Below are 16,109 nucleotides of genomic sequence, written 5' to 3' on the forward strand. Positions count from 1 at the left end.
CAACTTGTCCTGACCGAGGCACATGGGAAAAGCCACCTAAGTCAAGGGAACCATTCCTGTGAAGAACCATCAAGATAGCCTATCACTGATTAGGGGCGGAGAGTAGGTGGGGTGCAGTGGGAGAAAGAGGGGCAATCACTATCCAGGGCACTGGCCACGGGAGACGCTGGGAACTAGCAGAGACTCAGCCAGCCCTGTAAGGCACAGCTGCTCCAAGTGCGGCCCCAAGAACTGCTGGTTACCAGTCTCCAAGAAGGTAAGGACAGTAATGGAAGGTAAGCGGTGACAAACATGCAGCAGTCTGGCATTGCCCTTGACAACCGAGAGCAGGATGCGTGGAATCATGTGGATGATTGAGCTACAGCCCAGGTATGTGTCCGGGATGGATTAGCAATGAAAACGAAACGAAAACGCTTTGCTCTTCACCGCAGGGACTTGGAGCAGCACCACGTGGTCTAAAGCAGGCTTCTGACAGAGAGGGGCTTAGACTAGAGGCTACAGCTACGGATTTTGAGCCCATATTTTACTGTACACGGTAAGATTCTCTGCAGTGACTCATTGAAAACTGGTTCATGAAAGACCGTAGCCTCCCAGGAGTCTGCAACGCCCAGGCCTTTCCCCCACCTCCCTACCCCCGAGGAACTACATTATGGTTCTTCAATTCTTTTTTTCCCCCGGGGGAACTGGACAACTACCAAATGAGCTGCCAACGTAGCTTAGGGTAAGCCAAGTCAGCAGCACAGCCTCATCTTTAAACACCCAGGAAGAAAGCAGAGGAGAGCCTTGGGGGTGCCAAGGACCCCTGGAACCTGGTTAGTTTACTGTTGGATCAGACTGAGTCTAGGTTACCAAGCCTGGAGCATAATTACACAATAGAAATCAACAGAATTATAGCAGAAGAGAGGCTAAAGTGTCTCATGAATAAACGAACATGTTATAATCAGCATTTCCCTGCCCCAATTTGTAAAGTTACAGTCACCCTGGACCCCTTGGGCCTTGTTCCTGATTCCTTTATCAGATCCTATTTCAAGTTACCTGAGGGCCAGCGGTTCAAGTCCAGCTTGATCTTTCTCACTTTTATGATCCTCTGTAAGCCAAATTTAGAAAAACATGGTAAGAAATTAAATAGATTCCACTTCCTACATTATAAATGCAAGCGTCTGTGGGTACAGAATGGTGATTCCTCTGTGTATGTCCAAGACATGTAGGAGAATTACTTGGAAAGGTTGCAGATTGTAGCCTCAGAGGGGAGACCTGTGGGCTCTCTTGAACTCACCAGGCAGATCTCCCCTGACCTCGTGATCAGCCTCAGGACTTCCTCTACCCTAAATCAATGCAAAGAAGTTTGAAGCGCACTTGCTCGGCTTCTCTCTGGAATATTCCACCTTCCAAGCCTGTCACAGACTCACTCCCAGATGCATGCTCTGTGTCCCATCACAGCATTCATGGAGAGCCCACTCTTGCTCTAAGAGATGACAAACCATCCTGTCCCACCTCTGCACCTGCCACCAGTGTGTGGGATGGTTGGCCCCCAAGACTGATCCCACTATCTCTTGGTACTCTCAGGAAATGTCTTCTAAGTAAAGAACTCAATAATAACCCATATTCCTAGCGTTGCACTACGACATTCAGTGCCCAAACTATGTCCAAAGGGCAGGATGCTTTAACTATACTGGAATTATATTTATGTATGACACCATGTGATAAACAAAGAGACAGTGAAAGGCTAAACTATTGCCCAAAGCAAATTAATGGCGGCATTCAGGCCACCACTGGGGTCTTGCAATTCTCAGGTCAGGTTCTTTTCACTATGATGACATCCTCCGATCTCTTCTCCCTTTCTCCCCCTTAGCACTGGATGGACACAGCCTGCTTCCCTAAAAGTCACTTGCCATGAGTGCTCCAGTTTCTGCCATTGCAATCATGACCTCCGAATCCTATGTTTCTCCTCAGTGTTCCCCACCAACCAGTCCTGACCCGGTAATGGCCCCAGGAAATGAAATGGAACGGGACCTGGATTAAAAGACTGTGGTGGAGGTGTGGTGGCCACCTGGGGCTCGGGTTATGGGAGTGACCGAGTGTGTGTCAAAGCCCTGTGGCCAACTTACTGGTGCTGAGTTTGCTGGTAAGCCTCTCTGTTAGCTGGCTTCCCTGGGCAAGTTGCTCTCGGAAGCTCTGCCCCAGATAGTAGTCAATGTCATTGCTCCTAAGAAGGTCCTCAAAAGATTTTACTGTATCTTTCGCATGCTGGGTGAGAAGGTAACAGATGCCTCTCCCTTCTCGTATCTTCTGGCGTAGGTACGACAGCTCTCGGGCCTGATCCTGAATCAGGGAATCATATTTCCTAATACACGAGAGAAGAGGAAAAAGTAAGAATGAAAAGGAGTGAAAGTGAAATTACGGGCCTTCAGTAGAGATTTCCGTGAGAACATCTCAAAGGAGCTCCCCAGGCTCGATTCTGGCGCAGAAACTAAAGTATATAAGAGTAAATCCCCCTCTGATACATGATGTCAGTTTAGCAATTTAGTGGTTCTTACAATGTTTTGTGCATGTTAGCCTTATGTCCAGGAGAATCGTAGGTCCTGTGGAGGTAAATATGGTGCCCAATTTTACATTCCTCATGGGACTAGTAGAGTGTAGATTCACAGCTGATACTTAAGAAACACTAAATGTATTTATTGAGTAGATATTCAATAGACATAATAAATAAAAATAAGTTCAGTGACTAGAATCACTTAATCCTGGGACACCTGGCTGGCTGGCTCAGTAAGAAGAGCTCACAACACTTGATGACAGGGTCGGGAGTTCAAGCCCCACGTTGGGTGGAGACATTATGTAAAATAAATAAATACATAAACTTGGAGGGAAAAAAGGAATTACTTAATTCTAAGTCTAGATAAGATCTTTCATGCCTTCTATTTGGAAGATCATCTCTATTATGGCAGACTGTTTTGCCAAGATGGCCATTACATTCCTGTTCCACATGTTGTTTTGCCAATGTGCCTTTGCTCCTTCTCTCATTGGCAGGTAGAAGCTGTTCTCCACCTCCTTAAATCTAGGCAAGCTCTATGAGCACTGTGACTGAGGCAATAAGGGAAGCGACACTGTGTTAAGTCTAGGAGTTGCTCTGAACTGTCCTGGCAACTTCTACTTCCACTCTGTTGGAAGCCAGCCACCATGCAGAAATGGAACAACCTAAGACCACTTGAGAGGCATACCCCAAGAAGAAAGACCCTGGAAGACAAGAAGCCAAGGGGGGAAAAAGAGAAGGCAAGGAGCATCATATCACCAGACACGTGAAGCCATCGGATTGCTGCCCCGGAAGGGACCCCCAAGCAACAGCCATCATGCTGAGCCCTGTAAATCCACATAAATTATTGTTTGAGGCCACTAAGCTTTTGCATGGTTTGGTACTCAGTGCACATAACAAGGACAGATACCCAGTGTCTTCCAACACAAAGTATTATATTCCAACACAAAGTCATACTGAGAGCTTAATGTATGTTAGGCAATTTTGATCACTTGTACTAATTCATTTAAACCCAGTAACCACCTGTTGAGATAGGTTCTCTCAGTCTCCTCATTTAATAGGTGAGGAAAGAGCCCAGAAGTTCTAAGTAAGTTTAACAGCTAGAAAGTGCCAGAGCTAGGATTCAGACCCAGGCAATCTGACTCCAGTCTTCCTACTACACCACATATCCAGTCACTTTACTAATAGATTCCTGAGAGGAAATCCCAGAGACCTGGTGTCTCCCAAGCAAGGCCTACTGACCTTTCTTTGGATCTAGGCCTAGCATTGAAATAGGCACTCTTCTGATCACCTTATTGGGTTCTCTCTTCTACTGCCTGGGCTAGCCCACCTCCAACACAAACTTAGACATTTTCAATCCTATCGGGGTCCAAAGATTGTCCCCCTTACCCAGGCCAGGAGGCTGATCTCAGTTCCTCTGCCAGCTTCCCTTCCACTCCAGTTTTTGGGAGCTGGGCCTCTAGCTGGGATACTCTCTGGATCAGACTCTCCAGATCCTTTTTAGCCTGAAGCCCCGGGGGGTAGAAAGCCCCAGTGCCATCAGACAGCCACCCCTCATCCTCATCAGTGACACTGTGAGGTGAAGATCCCTCGAGGGTGTCAATGGCCTTCAGCTTTCGCGGTCTCTCCAGACTAGATGAATAATCACTTGTAACCGAGAGAGACCGGACCCGGCTCTTGAGGTTCTGGATGATCTTGTTGGCATTCTGCAGCTGGGCCTTCAGGTCTCTGATGTCCTTCTGCAGGAGAGAGATGTCTTCCGACTTTCCATATGCACGGAACTCCTCCTGCTTCCCTCGAGAGCTCTCCAAGGGCTTCTTCCCTGGGGGGCTAGCCGCTGAGGAGCCCAGGCGCCCCTCCAGGGCTCTTTCCCTGAGGCTGTTGTGTTCCTCACACTCTGAGAAAAGACAAAGACATCTTCCTGAATAAAACTACACGTGCTGCTGAGGCTTGGAGACAGGTCTGGTGCCGGGGATAGGAATCATCACTAAAGTGAAAGTTGAGGCGGTACTTTATTCAGCCATGCTTTAACCAGCATTCAGACATGGTATTTCCACCCACTCAACAGCCCTGCAGGTCAGGAACCAGGTACAGTCACCTCCCACTGCCCTGAGTGTTTTTTATATTCTCAATTTCAGTTTGGTGGGTGTACCTACAAAGTCCTTCTAGGATGGAAAAACAGATTTTTTAGCTTAGGGTTTACATGTCTCCACAAGCTCATCTGGTCTCTTCATTAAAAAGTAAGCCTTATATGATCACCAGTTGGACAGAACTTTCCTTCTTTTAATCAACAGCAGTATGTTATAAACTAATTAGAGACATTCCCACTCACACTCAGCCTCGTGTTGGTCCAGAGTTCTCTGCCAAACTTCCTATGCCTCACTGGTCCTGGGTCCCCTCGGCCCTACTCCTCATTAGGTGTGGGACTGGCCAGCAGCTACTGGATGGGAAGGCTGACTCCAGGAAGGCCAGGTGAGCCCTGCCCTTGTGTTCCTACCAGGACTGGTGCTCTCCTCACGCTCAGCTTCATTTTCACTTCGGCCACAGGTCTCATAGCCCAGATCCTGGAGGTCCACCTGCACCTGCTTGCTGTCCTGCTTCACCAAGGATTCACCTGTTCAGGAAGAGACAGAGGGTGTCACAGAGGCTCTCAGAATGTCCCACGTACTCCCTCAACCTCAGGGGCACATGCCCTAGCCCTCAAGGGGCAGGGAGTTTACAGCCAAAGTGGCAAGTGGGAGAAGAGACCACTCACTCCATGCAGGACTTCCTTCCACCAGGATGAGCTTCTGTGTGCCACTGGTAATCTCACCTACAACAACTGAGGCTTTGTGGGGACCAGATATCTTTATGTTGGGTATTATATATATTATATATATTAACAACCCTAGAAGCCCCCAGGAAACTAGCAAGTGCTTTATCCACAGAGGCTCAGTAAATATGTAAATGTGGCTGAACTAATTTAGAGTCCTAAAACATCAAGATCTATACAGTTCTATAAGATAGCTACTAGCCCACAGCAAATATCATCCTCAATGGGGCTCACAGCCTTCCCGTTGAGATCAGGAACACGACAAGGATGCCCACTCTCACCTCTCTTGTTCAACATAGTATTAGAAGTCCTAGCAACAGCAATCAGACAACAAAGAGAAATAAAAGGTATTCAATTGGCAAGGAAGAAGTCAAACTCTCTTTCCTTGCAGATGACATGATACTTTATATGGAAAACCCAAAAGACTCCACCCCCAAACTACTAGAACTCATACAGCAATTCAGTCATATGACAGGATATAATGTCAATGTACAAAAATCAGTTGCTTTCTTATACACTAACAATGAAAATACAGAAAGGGAAATTAAAGAATCAATTCCATTTACTATAGCACCAAGAACCATAAGATACCTGGGAATAAATCTAACCAAAGAGGTAAAGGATCTGTACTCGAGGAACTACAGAACACTCACGAAAGGAATCAAAGAAGACACAAAAAGATGGAAGACCATTCCCTGCTCATAGATCAGAAAAATAAACATTGCAAAAATGTCTATACTGCCTAGAGCAATCTATACTTTTAATGCCATTCCAATTAAAATTTCACGGGCATTTTTCAAAGAGCTGGAGCAAACAATCCTAAAATTTGTATGGAACCAGAAGAGATGCCAAATTGCTAAGGAAATGTTGAAAAAAAAAAAAAACTGAGGGCATCACATTGCCTGATTTCAAGCTTTCCTACAAAGCTGTGATCACTAAAACAGCATGGTACTGGCATAAAAACAGACACATAGACCAGTGGAACAGAGGAGAGAGCCCAGATATGGACCCTCAACTCTATGGTTAGATAATCTTCAACAAAGCAGGAAAAAATATGCAGTGGAAAAAAGACAGTCTCTTCAATAAATGGTGCTGGGAAAATTGGGCAGCTATATGTAGAAGAATGAAACTCGACCATTCTCTTACACCATACACAAAGATAAACTCAAAATGGATGAAAGACCTCAACATGAGGCAGGAATCCATCAGAATCATAGAGGAGAACCTAGGCAGTAACCTCTTCGATATCAGCCACAGCAACTTCTTTCAAGATATGTCTCCAAAGGCAAAGGAAATAAAAATGAAAATGAATTTTTGGGACTTCCTCAAGATCAAAATCTTCTGCACAGCAAAGGAAACAGTCAACAAAACAAAAAGGCAACCCACGGGATGGGAGAATATATTCGCAAATAACAGTACAGACAAAAGGCTGATACCCAGGATCTATAAAGAACTTCTCAAACTCAATACACACAAAACAGATAATTATGTCAAAAAATGGGCAGAAGACATGAACAGACACTTCTCCAATGAAGACATACAAATGGCTAAGAGACATATGAAAAAATGTTCATCATCACTAGCCATCAGGGAGATTGAAATAAAAACCACATTGAGATATTACCTTACACCAATTAGAATGGCCAAAATTAGCAAGACAGGAAACAACATGTGTTAGAGGGGATGTGGAGAAAGGGGAACCCTCTTACACTGTTGGTGGGAATGCAAGTTGGTGCAGCCTCTTTGGAGAACAGTGTGGAGATTCCTCAAGAAATTAAAAATAGAGCTTCCCTATGACCCTGCCATTGCACTACTGGGCATTTACCCCAAAGATACAGATGTAGTGAAAAGAAGGGCCATCTGTACCCCAATGTTTATAGAAGCAATGGCCACGGTTTCCAAACTGTGGAAAGAACCAAGATGCCCTTCAACAGACGAATGGATAAGGAAGATGTGGTCCATATCCACTATGGAGTATTATGCCTCCATCAGAAAGGATGAATACCCAACTTTTGTAGCAACATGGACAGGACTGGAAGAGAAGATGCTGAGTGAAATAAGTCAAGCAGAGAGAGTCAATTATCATATGGTTTCATTTATTTGTGGAGCATAACAAATAGCATGGAGGACAAGGGGAGTTAGAGAGGAGAAGGGAGTTGGGGGAAATTGGAAGGGGAGGTGAACCATGAGAGACTATGGACTCTGCAAAACAATCTGAGGGGTTTGAAGCAGCGAGGGGTGGGAGGTTGGGGGAACCTGGTGGTGGGTATTAGAGAGGGCATGGATTGCATGGAGCACTGGGTGTGGTGCAAAAACAATGAATACTGTTATGCTGAAAATTAATTAATTAATTAATTAATTTTTTAAAACCACATTGAGATACCACCTTATACCAGTTAGAATGGCCAAAATTAACACGACAGTAAATAGTGTGTGTTGGAGAAGATGTGGAGAAAGGGGAACCCTCTTATACTGTTGGTGGGAATACAAGTCAGTGCAGTCACTTTGGAAAACAGTGTGGAGATTCCTTAAGAAATTAAAAATAGAGCTTCCCTATGACCCTGCCATTGCACTACTGGGTATTTACCCCAAAGATACAGATGTAGTGAAAAGAACGGCCATCTGTACCCCAATGTTTATAGCAGCAATGGCCATGGTTGCCAAACTGTGGAGAGAACCAAGATGCCCTTCAATGGATGAACGGATAAGGAAGATGTGGTCCATATCCACTATGGAGTATTATGCCTCCATCAGAAAGGAAGAATGCCTAACTTTTGTATCAACATGGATGGGACTGGAAGAGATTATGCTGCATGAAATAAGTTTAAGCAGAGGGAGTCAATTATCATATGGTTTCATTTATTTGTGGAGCATAAGAAAAACATGGATGACATGGGGAGATGTAGAGGAGAAGGGAGTTGGGGGAAATTGGAGGGGGAGACAAACCATGAGAGACTATGGACTCTGAAAAACAATCTGAGGGTTTTGAAGGGGCAGGCAGAGGGAAGTTGGGTGAGCCTGGTGGTAGGTATTATGGAGGGCACATGTTGCATGGAACACTGGTCGTGGTACATAAACAACGAATTCTGGTACACTGAAAAGAAATTTTAAAAATGAAAAATTTTAAAAAATCAAAATTAAAATTAAAAAGAGATAGCTACTAGCCACACGTGACTACCTCATATTAAATTAATTAAGTAAACAAAATTCTGAAGCTATACTAGACACATCTCATGTGTTCCATAAGCATTTCAATCACCATAGGAAGTTCTAGGAGAAAGCATGGATTCTAAACCAACGATGATGGTATATTTTTGAAGAATGTGATTTGATGCCAAGAGGAGGAGAGAAACTATCAGTATATGTTGAGAGATGTAAAGCATTTTGCTGACTATAGCAGAAATCAGCAAACATAAGTGTTGGCCCATTTCTTCCCTATATGCTCACTGCAAACTTGCTTTGTTTTTTATTCTTCTCTGCCAGGTGCAAAAACTGAAGTTAAATAACCATTTTTACAATTCTAGGACCCTGGTCGGGATTAAATTTGTTTTGAGGCTGGGGAAGAAAAGGGAATTCTACAAAGCACGTAGGCAGCTGTCTTGGTGATGGTGAACCTAAGACTTACTAAGCATGACTCTGTATTTCTCCAGCTGGTTGGCCTGGGCAAAGACCGTGGCTTCTGATATCAGCAGCTTCTCCTGGAGGTCCTGGTAGCGTTGTCTGCACTGGGCCAGCTGGGAGCGCAGGTGCTTGGTGGATCCAGGAAGGCTAAATTCTGATGGAGTCCCAGGGTCTCGGGCCTGGGGCTGGTTATCCAGCTGTGAAAAGAGCCAGCATAGGGACCAGGCAGTAACAGTCCTGGGCAGTCCTGGCCCCTTCCCTTTCTGACCCCCGGTGGACTATATTCATGGGTTTGTTTCAGCATTCCTCAAGCCCTTTGGTAGTGCTTTCCAGTTCCAGTTCCAAGCTCCTGCAGAGCTAGGATAATGTTTTATTCATCTCTGTATTTTCAGCACAAAGTACAGTGCCATTAGAGTCTACTGAGGGGCTCTCAGTAAAGGTTGGTTCAGCGGTTAAAGAGAGGAGGGGTAGAAACCTCTCCTCATCTATCCTCATGCTCCTGTCGCAGCCTTGTCCTCCACTCCCCCCAGCCCAAATCCTCTCTAGTCTCCATTTACTCAATAGTCAGCAAAGCCCCTCGCATTAGGAGGATCCCAACAGCCCAATCCTGTGGCTCATGAACAGACACCTAGGATGGGCTGTGAAGAAAATGGCAGTGATATGGAGAGATGTCATTACACACCATTGTCAGGGCTGCCTTAAGTCCCAAGCATCCCTATATGGCATCCTATTGAAATGACTTGTTTTATGCCATCTTTCCCCACCACACAGCAGACTTACGGGCAGAGACTGGGTCTTTCTGCCTGCTGCCCAATGCCTAGTGTGCCATCTGGAAAATGAAACACTATTTATGAAAAATTAATTACCCAAGTAATGTTTGTGAGACAATGTTGTAAAAGCATTTCCAAAGGCTGAATGTGTGAGGAATATTACCACTGCTTGGGAGGCAAAGAAGCCCTTCCCTCAGTCCTTCTGACCCATGGAGCAGAACTGTTTTAGGTAAAAACTGTTACTTCCAGGCCTTCTCCACAGGTCTCTATTTCCATCTAAACCCACACTTACTTGGTGGCCATCCACGGCGAGGGCAGCCCCAAGATCAAGACTCTGGGGTCTGGGGCAGGGCCTTATGGTCACGTGCTCCTCTTCCTGGCATTGGGGCTTCTCAGGAGAACAGACCAGCTCTGTGTTCATTCTGTCGATCTCCCGGACCAGGCGTGCAAGGAGCTCTGGGCTAAGCTTACTATTCCCATCCTTGCTGCTCAGCACGAGCTGTTCTTTGAGGAGGCTGATGATGTTGTGGGCATTCTTCAGTTTTCCCTGGAGCTTTCTGAATTCAGCCTGAAGGCTATTCTCATTCAGACCCCCTCTGGCTACCACAGTTTCCACTGCTACCTCGCCCTTCTCCTTGTCTTCCTCAATCTCCCATCCGTCAGACATTGCTTCTCCCATCTGCTCTTTCAGCTCTGCATTCTCAAGGCAAAGGCTCAGCATGGTGTTCCTGCAGGAAACACACACACAACATGAGGGGGTGGCTCCTCTCTCAGCCTCAGTTTCCATAGCCCCCATCTCAGCCCAGCAGAGACTCAGAGACACCCCAAAGCAGGAGGCCACCTCAGAGATGGACAAGGGCTCCCTTATTGGATAGACTCAGGAGGAGAGACTCCTGCATTACCACAGCTACTTGGTGGCAACACAGTCCCTAAAAATCTTGGACTCAACACACATGGTCTAGTTGTCTTTACCCTGGTCATCTAGCCTCATGTTCTTTTTTTTTTTTTTTTTTAAGATTTTATTTATTTGAGATAGAGAGAGAATGAGAGCATAAGTAGTAAGTAGTGGCAGAGTCAAAAGGAGAGGAAGAGGGAAAAGCAGGCTCCCCACTGTGCAGGGAGCCCGATGCTGGACTTGGTCCCAGAACCTGGGATCATGGCCCAAGTCAAAAGCAAATGCTAAGCCGACTGAGCTACCCAGGTGCCCACTCAGCCTCATGTTCTCCTTTTCACTGGTCTCTGGAATAAACAACGGTACTTACAGTGTTAAGAAAAAAAAAAAAAGAATAAGAAAGACCTTTCCTGGGACAAGTTTATTATGGGTTCTACAATTCTATTAATTATCATTGGTCAGTTTTCAACCACTGGATGAGAAATTGGGACCTAGGAAAACAAGAAATAAATAATACCAGTCAGAACTACAATCAAATGTACTTCTGTAATTATTTGCTTTATGTCTGGCTCTTTCAATAGATCATCTTCATGAGGTCAGGGACTCGTCCTGTCCTATTCACCCTGTATTCTCAGGGCCTCCACAGTGCCTGCCACATAAAACATGCATACTTGTAGAAGACATAAAATGGATAAACAATTAATTTTCACCAAGACATTCTAGACTCCATCCTTTCTTCACACCGAACCCTTCACCAGGGTTGGATGGAAGTGTTAAAAAAAAACAACAATAACATTGCTTTAACAAGGCAATTCATTTAAATAGGCAGTTTGCTTAACCTCTTTGAGCTTCAGTCTCCTTTTACATAAAATAAGGATAACTCATACCTAGTAAAGCTACTGGATGCTTAAATGGAATTGCATATATGGTCTAGTCAGTTCAGGGTCTACAACAGAGGAGTCATTTTATTCTGCTATACCAGCTGCAGACCTGAAAAGTTCTAACATCAGAATTCTATGAGGTACTTGTAAAAAAACACGACAAAACAACAACAAAAACAAAAACCCACAACTTTAGAGCTAAGGCCTATGGATCTACATTTTACTTAAGTCCTGCAGGTGATCCGTAAGCACACTATATTGAGAACTGCTGACTAGAAGAGGCATGGGAAACTAGTAATTCACACCTGAAGAATTAGCAGTTAGCTCTCCCCCTAGATTGAGTTTCTTAGACTCCTGAACTGGTTGGCTCAGTCAGGAGAGCATGTGACTCTTGATCTCGAGGTTGTGAGTTCAAGCCCCACGGTGAGCAGAGAGATTACTTAACAACTTGTGCTTTCACTTAAGTAGAATTTCACTTCAGTAGAAGGAAATATCATGAGGGCACTTGGGTAACTCAGTCAGTTAAGCATCCGACTCTTGATTTCAGCTCAGGTCATGATCTCAGGGCTGCGAGACTGAGCCCCACATCAGGCTCTGCACCAGGCATAGAGGCTGTTCAAGATTCTCTCTCTCCTCTCCTTCCAACCCTCCACCTCCTTGTGCATACACTCTCACACTTACTCTCTCTAAAAAAAAGAAAGAAAGAAAGAAAGAAAAAGAAAAGAAAAAGAAAGAAAGAAAGAAAGAAAGAAAGAGGTGTCTGGGTGGCTCAGTCCCTTAAGTGTCTGCCTTCAGCTCAGGTCATGATCCCAGGGTCCTCAGATCAAGCCCCGCATTGGGCTCCCTGCTCAACAGAGAGACTGTTGTCCCTCCCCCTCTGCCTACTGCTCTATCTACTTGCGCTTTCTCTGTATATCTCTATCAAATAAATAAATAAAAATCTTTAAAAAAAAAGGAAGGAATATCATAATTCAGAGTAAAAGAACCAGCATGAGGATGATCATGAGAATATTTCCAATACTGTTCTAAAAAGTATATAGCATAGAAGAAGAGGCTTAGATATTAAAAATTCAGAGGCAGGGGTCTAGCCATGGACTAAAATGCAACTTTGAGCAAGCTGCTAGATCATTGTAGAATGGAGTTTCCTTGACTATGAAATAAGGATTAGGCTAGATGCCAAGGTCCTCTTCAGCACTAATATTATTCTATGACTTGGGGACGTTTAAGTGGCACATAATAGGCAGGGAATCTATAGGGCATGAATTAGAAATTGTACAACCGCACTGCTGTGCTCTAAACAACAGGCCCCATGATGATTATGACCCTCAGGGATGAACGAATGAATGGATTAGTCCTACCTTATCAGTTTGTTCCCCAAGCATCTTCTGAAAAATGCCATGAAAAACAGAGTGAGCACCTGGGTGGCTCAGTCAGCTAAGCGTCTACCGTAAGCTAAGGTCATGATCCCAGGATGCTGGGATCAAACCCTGTGTCAGGCTCCCAGCTCAGTGGGGAGTCTGCTTTTCCCTCTCCTCCCCACCTGTGCGCTCTCTCTATCTCTGTCTCTCTCTTAAATAAATAAATAATATATTTTTAAAAAAACCCACAGTGGTCAGTCTCACCAATGAATCAGCTATATACCACTTCTGTAAAGTTAACAAAACAGCAGAGATTTCTAAAAGTGCTATTCCATGATTTAGGGATTCATGCAGCTAAGAGAGAGCTGAGTGGAAGCAAAGAAAGCCCCAGTATACATCATCTTCCCTCAGGGACTCTTCTGGTTCCACACACAGCAGTGAAGCATCATGGGTAGTAGGACATTCTTCAAAATGTTCCAGTCAATGGAAAAGAGCAATACCTGTCATACACCGGGAGATTTTCACTTGTGACTCAATGGCTAATAATGGGCATTATTACACGGAATTAAGACCAGATTTAAATAATCTGAATGATCACCATTAACCAATATTGAGTTTTCTCTTAAGAATTTGAACCAATAATGCACGGAGCTTGGGATGTGGATCAGGAAGCCCTAAAGCAGCACAAATGCCTTCGTTGCAGCGAGCTGAACTCCCTTGCCTATGGGGACCTCCCGATGGGCAGGCTCTCCTCCTCTGGGTGGTGTCCTACCTGATGTGGGCCACAGAGGAGAATCCTGCTTCCTCAATTTGAGCCTTTAGCTCTTTCAGTTCCCCCTCAGCTCTCCTCTTCTCCTCTAAGTGTTGGTGGATCTCGGCCCTCAGGTGGAGCATTTCCTCCTGAAGACCTCTGTTATTGTCCCCTCCTGCTGAGGAAGGAGGAGGAAGACATACATTTTGGGTCTCCACAGCTGCCAGGCTTTTCTCCAAGGCCACCTTGATGAGCTGAAAGAAAATCATAATTTAAAGAAGTTAGGTCATGAGAGATGATCCAAGAGGAACATCAGATTGCAAAGGCAGCCATTAATGGGAGCAAAAAAGCCCTAAAATGAGCTCTCCCTAAGGACTTTCTCAGCCATAAGCACCCTCGAGACTGGTATGGATGGGGAGGACACGAGACAGCCAGCGTTCGGAACTGCTGCCATGGGAAAGAAGAGCCGCATCCAAATATGGGTGAGAAAAAAACACAAGCCCATCATAAATAAAAACCCAATGTTATTGTTCATTGAGGTTTACACAGGACCAGAGTGTAGATGCTGATTTCTTCTCTCCCTGGGGAACCAAGTCTCCTGAGAGGCTTCTTACAAGACAGGAAACTTCCTTCACGCCACAATATCCAAGTCCTTGACTATAGAGATCTCAGCTTGAGACACCAGCTCTCAGAGCCTAAGGCCAAGCCTGCACCTCATGCCCTAAAAAGGAAGACTGAGACAGGAGGCACTCAGCCACAGGTAAAACAGCAGCTTAATTTCACTGCCGGCAGGAGAATCACACCCCATAACTACGGAGAAGTTAAAGTGAGGCCACCTGCCCACTTGCTTATCACTCTTGCGCTGATGCTGACAGGCAAACTCTCTCTACAAATCTAAGCACCTGAGGAGAAAACAAGGTGGAAACAACTTCCCAACACCTTTCTATGTTCCATGGATACTCCTGAAGTTACTCTTCAGTGCGTCAACTCAAGCAGATCGTGTAGCTTTTCCTCAAAGAATTGTTTAAAGACTTTCTTATTGTTCATTTTGGGTTCCTCTCCAGTTTCCCCCACACTCTTAAAAATATAGAAACCAGGGACGCCTGGGTGGCTCAGTTGGTTAAGCAGCTGCCTTCGGCTCAGGTCATGATCCTAGCGTCCTGGGATCGAGTCCCACATCGGGCTCCTTGCTCCGCAGGGAGCCTGCTTCTCCCTCTGACTCTGCCTGCCACTCTGCCTGTGCTCACTCTTGCTCTCTCTCTCTCTCTCTGACAAATAAATAAATAAAATCTTTAAAAAAAAAATATATATATATAGAAACCAAAACCTGAGTATGACAACCCACTCCGTGTATGACTAAGTATTTTTGTGCAAGGGTTTCTTGTCCATCCATCCAATATTAATCTTAATACATCCCAATGCTATGTTGCTTCTTTCTCCTCTCGGCGACTGCACTTTGGGGTTCTACTTAGCTTCAGGTCTATGTTGACCTCCCAATTTCCCACCTCTGTGCCACAGCTATTTTGGGCTCATGCTGTTTCTTCTATCTGTATTAACAGTGTGGCTTGTACTTGTCGCTGGTAAATTCGTTCTGGCTATCCAGAATCATTTCTCAATGATCAAAGTCTTCAAAATATTTTATGTGCATCTTCATAAATCAAGTAGTAGCCACTTGATTGGGCATGATTTGTAGAATTAATTACATGCTTTATACCTTCATTCAGGTCACAAATATATAGGACAGAACAGGGCCCAAGCTGCTTAAATGGAACAATGACTGACAGAGCTGCTTGGCCTGGCACAAAGCCACAGACTTCTGCTCATAATGGAGCTCAGTAAGACCTAGGCTGCATGGGTGGAGTCAGTTCACAGCATGAATTTGCCAGTAGCACAGCCGTTGAGGTTGCAAAGAAAAGAATGAAAAAGGATGCATAGACACAGCTGCTCATTTGCCAGGCCTTCCTCGGGTTCTGAGCCTGACTTTTGCCTCTCTTGTTCTCCTACCGGGCTCAGTTAGGTTGGCCTATCTCCATATGTGCCACCAAGCACTTGGGACAAAATAAAGGGGGACTGGATAAAACGACTTTTGAATATTTAAGACCTCAACCCCTCATTTAAACTATGAGATGTTATCTTTCTATATAAGCCCTTTCAACGAACTTAACTAAAATAAACATAGGCAGGGCACCTGGGGGTCGCAGTCAGTTAAGCATCTGCCTTCAGCCTCAGGTCTTGATCTCAGTGTCCTGGGACTGACTCCCACGTTGGGCTTCCTGCTCAGTGGGGAATCTGCTTCCCTCCTGCCCCTGTCCCTGCTTGTGCTCTCTCTCTCAAATAAATAAATAAAACCTTTAAAAGATAAATAAATAAACACTACCCTCAGCTTTGAATATGGGCACTTTATTCTTCGCTAAAACCTAAGTGTTCTTTCTCTTTAAAAATAACAACTCACTTTGGGGCTTCTGGGTGGTTCAGTCAGTCAAGTGTCTGCCTT

The 16,109-nt window shown here is 44.9% G+C and overlaps 1 protein-coding gene across 26 annotated transcripts in view; it reads right to left on the reverse strand.

The window, feature by feature from the left end:
* Positions 1 to 16,109, reverse strand: part of PDE4DIPP2 (phosphodiesterase 4D interacting protein) — a 212,108-nt gene that overhangs the window by 24,683 nt on the left and 171,316 nt on the right. For all 26 annotated transcript variants that reach the window (XM_013045059.2, XM_045081838.1, XM_045081829.1 and 23 more), the window contains 7 exons: positions 13,637 to 13,869; positions 10,026 to 10,461; positions 8,968 to 9,160; positions 5,028 to 5,144; positions 3,920 to 4,427; positions 2,109 to 2,344; positions 1,036 to 1,087 (listed from right to left, as the gene is read on the reverse strand). In XM_013045059.2, the coding sequence (XP_012900513.1) occupies positions 1,036 to 1,087; positions 2,109 to 2,344; positions 3,920 to 4,427; positions 5,028 to 5,144; positions 8,968 to 9,160; positions 10,026 to 10,461; positions 13,637 to 13,869 (1,775 nt within the window). The remainder of the gene's footprint in view (positions 1 to 1,035; positions 1,088 to 2,108; positions 2,345 to 3,919; positions 4,428 to 5,027; positions 5,145 to 8,967; positions 9,161 to 10,025; positions 10,462 to 13,636; positions 13,870 to 16,109) is intronic.

This window comes from Mustela putorius, unplaced genomic scaffold (assembly GCF_011764305.1).
Source record: "Mustela putorius furo isolate JIRA1106 unplaced genomic scaffold, ASM1176430v1.1 tig00000585_pilon_pilon_pilon, whole genome shotgun sequence".
Taxonomy (NCBI): Eukaryota; Metazoa; Chordata; class Mammalia; order Carnivora; family Mustelidae; genus Mustela; species Mustela putorius.